General features: G+C 53.7%; 1 protein-coding gene across 1 annotated transcript; it reads right to left on the bottom strand.

Annotated features, from left to right (window-relative positions):
- Positions 1-9,058: 9,058 nt before the first annotated feature.
- Positions 9,059-9,874, bottom strand: NGA_2087110 (pterin-4-alpha-carbinolamine dehydratase; the record flags this gene model as incomplete). Its single annotated transcript, XM_005853415.1, has 2 exons — positions 9,059-9,411; positions 9,548-9,874. Coding segments are annotated over 2 exons (510 nt in total), but the record flags the coding sequence as incomplete, so codon positions are not given.
- Positions 9,875-10,626: the final 752 nt, after the last annotated feature.

The following is a 10,626-nucleotide window of genomic DNA, read 5'->3' as shown; positions in this document are numbered from 1 at the left end:
GGGTAGCACCACCCTCACGGCTGTTGGTAACGAGGACGTTTTCATGATCAAGCTGTATCCCTGATTCTATCGTACGGACCGTCGACTTGCATCACCGAAACAAATTACTGCGAAGTTCCTGCGGAAACAACACAAAGAGCAACGTGCTTGAAATGGTATAGAAAGCATACGTACATCCCTCAAACGACCGTGCTATCGGTTGCTACTGTCATCACCTGAGTGTATCGTATCAGAAACCGAATACGGACTGCTCATAGCAATCTGCCGGCTATAATATTTGCAATTTGAATACATCACAGAGCTTAGAGAGGGTATTATCAGGACGTGTGAATGCGTAGAGCTCGTGGCTCGTGTTGTGTGGAAAAGGGCACCTTTTGCAGGGCGCACTTTTCGCAGGACTTAAGTGTATCGCTAATCAAAGAGAATCATGTGTGTGGCGCGACGCCGTGCCTCTATCGTGGCAGTGGAGGAAGCAAGTGCATCTGTTTTGGACAGAGCGCGCCCCCATAGTACTCAATTTGTAAAACACAAGCATCTCGTAGGAGCCGGGGTCCTTATCTATATGTATCGTTTTTAAAAATTATTTTTTGACCAGAGAACTTTAAAACAAAATAAGAGAAAGGTCCGATGTACTTCATGCATCAGATGTGATGAATTCGTTGAAAGTGCTTCTCGTTTCCTTGTCTCAATCCTACGCGCATGAAGTAATACCAAGGTTATTGCGATTGGATGTGAGAAGGTGCCCAGAGGATAGAGTATCGAGGAATAGAAACGTTCAACTAGGACAGACAATCGATACATGAACAAGTCAAAGAGCACCGAGGATCGAATAGGACGCTGTGGCGTCTTCAACGTGCATGTTCATCTAGCGCCGGCCAGCGAAAAGGAATGGTGAACGAGTCCGAATAGAACCCAATGCCGTGGTCATAAACCTGGGGTCTTCCTTGTTCTTCGGTACTGACATGGCCCCCCGCTCCGTCGAAAGGAATCTCCTTCTCCCTTACCCCTGTCAGCCTGAACATGAAAGGGGCCCTCGCTTACCCCCTTAGTCCTTTCCCCCTCCCTCTTGATGACTTATATCATTTGTCGCTCCATGGCATCCACCATGCGGAGCAGTGCGTCGTCCTTGGCACGCGCACGTTTTCCTCTTTCACCCTGTGCCCTCTTTCCCACCACCACGTTTTCCCCTTCCTGTCAACTGGGGCGTTTATAATTTTACTTTTCACCATTCAACGGTCATCTCGACTGGACTTCCAAAATATCCGCCAGATCTCTGGACAGATTCGGTCCACAACACATGCCTCTTCCATCCCCTCACAGCATTTCTTTGCCTCCTTTCGGCGCACTTTGCTCCTTATCATCACCTACTTTTGAGGTCTCTACCATCATCCTCATTGTGTGCATAACACCTCCACCTCCACTGCGTTCGCTTCCGCTTCGACTATTTGCGATCTGTATACTGCCAATCGTCGGCACATTCTTCGTATCCTCGCATTCGTGTACAGGCACACTGCTGCCGCAATCTCGTGTCTGTGTACAATTTCAAAAATTTCCACTCGCGACCCCCCTCGTTCGCGCGTTGACACAACAATTTCTATTCGGGGACGGGAATATCTTGCCCGTCCCATTCATTTTCCCAGGTCTCTTTAGTAGTTCCCTTCGAAAAGCATGCAAATGCACTAACGTCGCCTATGTCTCGCGTCTATCTAACTGGCAATAAACTACTCGCATGCACTCGGTCCAACAGGCATGCGTTGGGTACCTGATTCATCATGTTAATATGTCGTCATCCTATTGACTCGCGGCGTCTCATGTTGTCCCTCCTCTTGAGACAGGGCGGGGCGAGTCAGGGAAGGGGTGACGTTGATTGCCCCTTCCACCCTCTCGAGCCCTCAAATGAGACAATCTTCCAGACTCCAAGTCATCCATCCCTCCATCCCTCCATCCCTCCCTTCCTCCCCGAGTCCCTGCGTCTCTGCCTCTCGTTTGGTACAACCTGGCACGTCCCGCACGTTGTCTGTCTGGCCCCATCTCCCTTCTAACCCCACTCCCAAGCCAGAGTCCCCCCCCGGCCGCCTCTCTGGCTCCCACCCCCAATTAACCCAGCGGGCCGGTGATCCCTCCGTCAATACCTCCAAGGGCGAGTTATTCCTTTCTCCTCCCCCCTAGGGAGGACACCGCCAAGTCCAACCACATGACCAAGGCCGCCTCCCGCTCTCTGGCGCGCAAAGCTTCCTCCTTCCCGTCCTCCCCCCCTTCCTCCCTCCCTTCCCCCGACCGGTACCGGGCCTTACGGCCTTCCGCGGGCGACGAGCACAGGGACGAATAGCGCCGATGCCGTTGCCGGTGCCGCAAGTGCGACGGGTTCTCGTGTGAGAGGTAGGAACCGAGGGAGGGCGGGAAGGAGGGAGGGTCCACGAGCGTGTCGTGGAGGAGGAGGGCAGTGCCCACATCTTCGGACGACGCGCTCGTGGACCGCCGCAACACCCCTTCCAACACCTCGGGAGGGAGGTGGGCGGTGGGGGCAGGGGCCCCGAGCGGAGGGGAGGGCGTGGCGGGGCGGGGGATAAGCGAGGGTTCCAAGGCCGCCGCCTCGACTTCCACCACAGCAATGGGCAAAGGGGCCACCAAACCCGTCTCCACCGCTTTTCCCGCCGTCCCCTGAGCTTGGCTTCCCTCCGTCTCGTCCTCTCCCTCTTCCTTGACCTCCTTACCTTCCTCCACCGCGCGCGCCGCTTCCAGCATTTCCTCCGCTTCCGCCAGGGTCAGCTCTTCCCCACGGTCCTCCGCCTCCCAGACCAACTCGATCGCGTCCAACTCCATGAAATTCTTCTTGCCCAAGCCCATCAGCCGCAGGGTCCGGTCCTTGAAGGCCACATAGTCCATCAATCCCCAAAACAGGGCGTCCTTCGTGCCCGCGTCCATGTCCCCCAGGGCCGGGATCAACACCACCCGCTCCACCTCCGAGAAGTGCACCCGAGGCACCGCCCGGGGCCTCGCAGGCGCCGTCAGCGGGGTCGGCGATGGCACGGGGGCGTCCGCGGTGGCTGCGGGCGAGGACGAGGGGGCGGCCCTGGCTGTGCTGGGAGGAGCTCCCGTATCCGTCGCCGGGGAGGGAAGAGGGGGTAGCGTCTCTGTCCCGGCCGCTTTTTCCCCCGTTTCTTTTTCCTTTCCTCCCTTCTTTTCCCGGTTTCGCTTCCTTTGTTTGTTGGCTTTCCGTCGCCGAGGGGATCCTTCTTGGGTATATCCCGCATTCTCCTTGTTACCCTCCTCTTTCCTCCCCGCTCCACCAACCTGCCTGCTCTCTGTCCCACCAAGGGCCGCTTGCGCCTCCCGAGTGCTGGACGCAGGCATGGCAATCGAGCGAGCAAGCGCTCCGTCACACGTGGCCGATGCAGGAGCAGGGGAGTTGGAAACGAAGGACGCGGGGGGGACCGCCGGAGCAGCGGCGGCGTAGGGCGTGGAGGCGGGCGGGCGGAAGGCCTTCTCCGACGGCTTGGGACATTTGGCGCCCGTTCCTCCAGCGCCCGTCACGGCTCCGGACCTCCAGGCAACCGACGAAAACGTGGACGGGAGCGACGGGGAGGGAAGGCGGCGTGGGCGCTTCTGGGCAACGTCGTCAGGACCGGAGGGGTGCGAAGAAGTGGACAAGGTGGTGGTGGTGGAGGAGGAGAGGGACTGGGCACGAAAGTCGTGGGGCAGAGGGTCCACGAAGAAGGCAGGGCTTGACCACAACGACAGCGGGGAAGGGAAGGTGGGAAAGGACAGGACGTGCCACCAAGGTGTCGATTTTTCCTTTCTCCGCTGGACCGAAACCGGGCGATCGCCCCACCCCAGGAAGGCCAGCCGCTCCTTAAGGCTTTTACGAGGGGGTGGGGGGGGTGGGGATGAGGACCACAGTTCGCGCTTTGGTTTCCCGTACCGTGGGGGGGAAACGGGCCATTCCCGCGCCGCGGCGGCGGCATGCTCCTCGTAGTACTCGGGTGGTAAGCGCGATTGATACTCCAAAAAGGCAGCCGACCACGGGGACGAGGTCGGGGAGGAGGGGGTGGAGGATGGGGAGGAGAGCGGCGTGCCGAGCATGGTGGCAGACTCACAGCTGTCTGTGCCTTCCAAGGCTTCGGTCCAAGAGGGGCTAGGGGGGGGGGAACAGGTACTGTCGAAGCCAGGGCTTGTACATCCACTGCTGTTGCTGTCGTTGTTGCTGCCGTCGGAAAGGTTGCTGCAATGGCTGCTCTCGCTGTCTCTGCAGGGGCTACCGCCGTCGATACTCGCGCAGCTCGATGGGCTTTGCTCGCAGCTCGATGGGCTTTGCTCTGAATCTAGCTTGGGAGCCGAGTACCCGATGCCCCGATTGGTTTCACAGGGCACTCGTCTCCTCCGAATTTTGCATCGACGAAACGCCTGCCGCCGATTAAGCATTGAAATGTCTGGGGGCTGCTAAATCGCGTGGGGTGAGAAAAAGCGTCGCGTGGATGGTGGTGTGCTCTCCTCACGCTACAAGGGAACACATGGGGCTAGCTGCCTGCTTGTCTCCCGAGCCGGGGAAGGGCACAGGGTGCGACAATTTATGTCGTGGTAACTATCAGGATAGAAGGACACAACGTGAGAACGGTAAACAGTCCTTTCACAACCTGCATGGGTGAGTGCTGGTTTGAACATGCCCATAGCGAGCTGATTGGAGACAGGCGCACATAATTTGTGTTTCACCACCTGGACTCCAGCGCGATACGACCGAGTCGTTGAATCTGTGTCGCTTCTGACTGTGTTCCGAGTTTTGCCCTTTCCCAAAAACCGGGAACAACTAAAAAAATGACCGCGGGTACCACGCCCGCGGATGTGAAAGAGGAACACAAGAGCTGCTTGTCCAGTAAGCGCTGTGTGGCATGATTACCGTCCCGTTTCCCTCTGGGACGGATTACTATTGAATGAGAGTAACCCCAGAGCTTGAGGAAGGTGCAACGCTGCCTTCAAACAGATGAGCGTTCGAACGCATGCCAAAAAATGCAAGGCACCAAGGTATCCACATGCCTCCAAACAAAATGAAAGTTGTGCGTGTACTTCCTTTTTGACTGGCTCCCACGGTTCAACGTGCGGTCATTTGCCTTGGGAAGAATGTGTGGTGTGAAGGCACCGCGAAGGACGGCAATGGCGTCAGAAAGAGAATCTCGAAAATCCCGCGGGAGTGCGCTTTTTATCCCAACCAGTGGCTGAATTTCATGTCAATTACCGCGACGGACACTCGTAAAAGGATAATTCTTGTGTGTGGCGCGTCCACTGGTTTATTTATCCGCTTTATTTGGTCTCTGTACTTGTTTACGCCCTATGGAAGGGTTCAACTCGGTGACCCTGCGTGCTTGAGCTCGACAGATGCTTTGATGCAGCTGCCGCAGATAGCTACCGAGATTCTGCTCTCCTCTTGTTTCCGAGAACGAGTAGTTTAATATGACGCTGCTTGTGAAAGCTCGACATAAACATGCCTTCTTTCCAGAAAAATGATGTTGCCAAACATGAAAATCAGCATTATTAAAAATCCGACCCCTGCTGATTGTGTGAAGCCGGGGGCGTGATTGAGCTGCCGCATGTTTCTCTCGTGAGATTTCACATGGTAGATAAACTTTGGAAGTCCTTTCCTTTGTTGGCTGTCATCCTTGCGCAGCAGATGACCCTGGATGTATTCGTGCGATAGTCAGACGCGCCGAGCATCAACATTTTGCGTATTTTACGACCATGGGTGAATATTCGACTGAATATAACCAAGATACAGGTGCTTCCTCATTTTAAAAGTTCGTGCCATGGCTTACATAAAGTCAAACGAAAAGCATTATACTCGGAGCCTATACTCAAGGTATATCGCCAGTAGATAGTGAAAAATGAAAAGAAAAACCATAGTCATAAAGCATGGACACTAAAACCGCAACTTCCTTCAAGGCGACGAGTTACGACGACGTGACGTTGGACACTTTATGCTAAAAGAATCCATGATGGAAAAAATGAGCAAAATATGACTGCCTCACTATAAAAAAGGTACTTTTTTAAATGCGACCTGCCTACATCGTGTCCTAAAAAAACTTGAGGCTCTTCTTCATCTAGCATTCATTTCCTTCCCGAGACATTTGCGAGAAGGCAAACATCACTGTTATATCTTGATACAACAGTCATCTTTTGTTACGTGAATCCGTGTTTTTCCGGAATATTGTTCAGGACATCTTTCCCCCCTCACCTCTTGTCTATAGACTCATTGAATTTTGAATACTCAATAGTTGACACGAGAGTATTACACAGGTTGCCTGCACGCTACAATATCATAAAGTTACTTTAACGTTTGTCTTATCGATACACAAGGAATAATACCACCGTGATATTTATTGGATCATGTTACAAGTTTTCTTTCCGTAGATCAACTTTGGTGACTCTTGAGAGACGAGGGAGGAAGCTCTCACTCACGATGGTAATGTGATAAGCGTGACGATGACGATGGCTGGCCTGTTACCAGCCAAATTCATTCATAGCGGGTCTTCTCGGAGATTTTGATATCATATGTTTTGCGTACACGTCCCTGTATTTTTAAAAAGCCTTTACGAAAGCGAAAGCGTTCATTATTTAACAGCGTAAATCGGCGTGGTCGAGGACAGAAAATGAAGTGTTCCAAAACCCCTACAGCCCACATAAGGTTCTTCTGATCTACGATACGTGCCTTGGGCTTTGTCATACCTGAGTTAGGTCATAATCCACCACGTAGCAGCTCTAGGGCAGGCCAGTAAATCTTGACTGGTCAAACAGAAAAGCTTAAAAAAAAGAACAGGTGCAAGCTTCAACTGGCGAGAAGAGCGACGACCCCCTATGTTCTAGCTGTCTTTCCGTAACACTCCCGTTCAATATAGTGGTTGACAGAAAACAATTCACCCCACAAAAAGCTTCGACAAAAATGCCTCAGATGAGTGATGAAGACCAAGTAGCTGATGATGCGGCTTTGCTGGGATCAACGCAACTTTCAGGAAAACATTTCACCAAAGAAGGACCTCAGAGCCCAAGGCCACTGCCATGTGCTTGGACCTCTCAAAGACGACAGGTAAGCGAGTATGACTTGGTCATGGCAATAGATTTGATTTTCTTTTTTCCAAATCAAGCAATTAAACTTTAAAGGCGGATTATTTCATGTTGGGGCGTAAAAGATGAGGTATTAACTCCTTCCGTTAATTTCACACAAGCGACGCTTTGCCTGCATCATTTATACAGCCTCAACACTAGTCGTCATGATCTTTCTAGCCCTGATTCCTGACCGAACTTTTTTCCACGAACGCCGGCAATTGTGGGGATGTCTTTGTCTGAATGTAGCAGCGGCCCTGGTGATGTTTGTTAGTGTGCAATGCAGCAACCCGGGGTATGTAGAAAGAGGAGCACTCACGGAAGTGCACGAGCAAGGCCCGGACAAGCCGGCGAAGCTACTGGAAGAAGGAGCATGTCATACGAAAAAATGTGAAGTGAGAGGGAGCGGAGCATGGTATGAGGAGAAGCAACCCATGGTGACGCTTCAAGACATGGGCCCCACAGGCAAGGTAATGGAGCGACCACCGGACATAAAGGGCACCCACACTCAGGCTGGAATGATAAGGCAATGTGGTAACGGGAACAAGTGGGGATGGGGAGAAGGAAGCGAAGAGGGTGAAATGGACCGCAGGGAAGGCGATGGCGACGGCCGCGATGGGATGGCAAGCCCATATCGGACGAGCGGGAGCGATAGTGCGTGGCCAAGGGAGGATAAAGAAAGGAGACGAGGGCAACATTTCGTCTCGAGAGGGTGGTGCCGATGGTGTGAGATGAGAAAGGTGAGAAAGGCGGGGGAACAACCAAAGGTGCCATTCAGATAGGGGTGCCCTGCTTCACGCCTTGCACCACCCTCCCTCCCTCCCTCCCTCCCTCCCTCCCTCCCTGATTCCCCCCACTATCACGTCCCGCCAGCCCTTACGTGCCCATCACTGTCGCCACTGCCGCCGCTGCGTCCATTCTCTGGACCACCATTGTCATTTTCTGGCGACTTGTGTGGGAGAACGTAACCATTGTCGTTTCCTGCCGTACCTCTTCGCCCAGACCCTCGCGTGCATCTCGGGGCTGCAGATGTTGGACATGGGATATGTGCGGAGGTATGCAGAGAAAGGGGAGGGGACCGTGCGGGAGGGAGGAATGAGACGAGCGATCGCGGCTTGGGTCATGGAATCGAAAGGGATGGAGGGCACCTAAGGTGGGGAAGAAGGAAAGGACGCAGAGTTCTGAAGATAGGGGAACATTGCAGCGTTCCAGCATCCTTGTCATTGTGAGAGGGCGCCCGAACTTGGAAATCATTGACTCGTTTCATCGGCCATCGGTCTCCCTTGCCCTCCTCCCTCCTTCTCCTTCCGATGCCTTATCAAAACAAGCGCCGACATGCTCGGCTATTTACGGGCGAACCTGCTTCCCCTTTCCCTTGCGGTGGTAGTATGGACCCTGACCGGGGTGGCCGGTCTCCTCCTCCTTTTCCACTGCTTCCTCGCTCTCTCCTCCCTCACCTCCCACGAATGCCTCAAAGGCCCAGAGCGGATCCCCTACCTCAGGGAAGGAGCACAGGAGAGGGGGAGCCGTGGCCACGACGTATTGGATCTCCCTTTCTCCCGTGGGCTGTGCGAGAATCTGGCTGCCTTTTGCTGCCTCCGGGACGGTCTATGGGCGTGTCTGCTGGGAAGGACCTGGGAGCCGACGCGATGGACGAAGGTAAGGCCGGGGGGGGGGAGGGGAGGATTCCACGGACGTCTGCGCATACCCCTACCGAAACGCGTACTGGTCATGTTGTTGATGAGATTGAAGATGACGAGGTTGAGGAGAGATAGATGTAAAGGAGACGGGCACGGGCACGGGATGTAAAAGGGACGAAGAGTGAGAAAGAATGCAAAGCAAGGAAAAGAGAGGGTAAGCAAGCTATTGCCAGTCCATATAGCTCTGTGTAGGGCCCTCTTCCCTTCCTCGCCCTCGTCGAACGCGGATCGGAGGGCGATCCTTTTCCTGTTCTCTGCACATACATTAGCTGGATTGAAACCCCTTCGAATTGGTACTCAACATTTTTGGTTGCTATTTTTTCCTGATTAACTCTTCATTTTTGTATTCTTCGCCCGACTATATGTTGGAAATTTGTACACCCTGCTTTCTCCCCCTCTTAAACCTCTTCAAATCACTCCTCCCATCCTCTCTCGAGCCCTACTCCTCTCCCTTTTTCACAAAGGTGTCCATTGCCTTCGCCAACGTCACGTCTTTCTGGGAGACCCCTCCCGCGTCGTGAGTGGTCAAGATGACGTGAACTTTGTTGTACACATTGCTCCACTCCGGGTGGTGGTTGTGTTGCTCCGCCAGTAGCGCGACACGCGACATGAAACCCCAGGCCTAGAGGGAGAGAGGAATATTTGTCGGGAACAAGAGATGCGGGGAGGTCAGAGGACCTTAATTAAGGGCACATTACTTTTCCACATCCTATTGTATCCCGTGGAGTATTTAATTACATTCGTTTAGTCTGACTTGCCTCGTTGAAATCGTGGAAGATAAAGGTTTTCTCCACTGCATCCCTCTCGCCACCTTTAACGTCAACCCATCCTGCCAAGTCCTCCTTTAATGCTGCTGCCCGCGCTTGTTTTGAAAGATGAGGGATGCGTTGTGATCCAACGGTAGAAAATGGCTGAGAGGGACGCGTCACGTTGCAGTGGACGTTGTGGAATGCAGAGGTACCGTGCAGCAAAGAGGGGAGGTTGGAGCGTGGGGCAAGGCGAGAAAAGAGACTCAGGCTATTACGCGCTGGCATTTCAAATAGAGCGTTAAGACTGTAGGTTGTGATGTGCTTGGTGGACACCTGAAAAGAAACAGGGGGAGAAATTTGGAGGGAGAGGTCAAAAAGGACACAAAAAGCCTCCTCCAGCCTGGGCGTTGAACCTCTTCTGTCCTTGTCGAAACGAAGGAGAAAAGCGTGTCACCCCCACCCCCCCTAAATTATGGCAAACGGAGCCTTTTGTCGGGTCTCACCGCGCCAGCATCGTCATATCATGCGTCCTACATACCCTGAGCCCATACTCGTTGTGGTGTGAGAGGAAGTGGCTGGGCTTGGAATGCATTCCGGTGGCCAACCTGCGATTCTCGCGGCCGAACGCGGCGATTCTAACGCCATGGTGGGGTTTGGGGTACGCGGATGGGCGTGGGAAATGAGACCCGCACCACTCCAGGTTTCCTGCTGCGTACGCAGTTGGGACCGTTGTGCACGTAACTTGACACGTTAGGAAAAGCTCAGGAGGAAGGGATGGTGTTGCGGCATTAATGGTGCATTTGGATCTCCAGCCCAGATCGCCTCGCACGCCCGCCACACCCTCCAGTCCGCTGGCATCAACTATTTCCCTTCTCGTTACTGATCTGGTTGTGATGTCCTGATCATGTAAAACTTGCATCCTAATCGAAAAGTAGCCTTTTTAGTGTCCTCTAAGTGGAAAACGTGAATTCGTGAGGTTTTGACTGCCCTCACGCGTCGACAGGAATGTCTGGGCCCAGCTCCTTCCCCCCCCTCTCCCCCACCCCCAATACTTGAGGGAGAAATATGCATTGTTCACGTTTACATGT

Source organism: Nannochloropsis gaditana (assembly GCF_000240725.1).
Source record: "Nannochloropsis gaditana CCMP526 unplaced genomic scaffold scaffold903, whole genome shotgun sequence".
Taxonomy (NCBI): Eukaryota; class Eustigmatophyceae; order Eustigmatales; family Monodopsidaceae; genus Microchloropsis; species Microchloropsis gaditana.
This window is presented reverse-complemented; position numbering and strand designations above follow the sequence as displayed.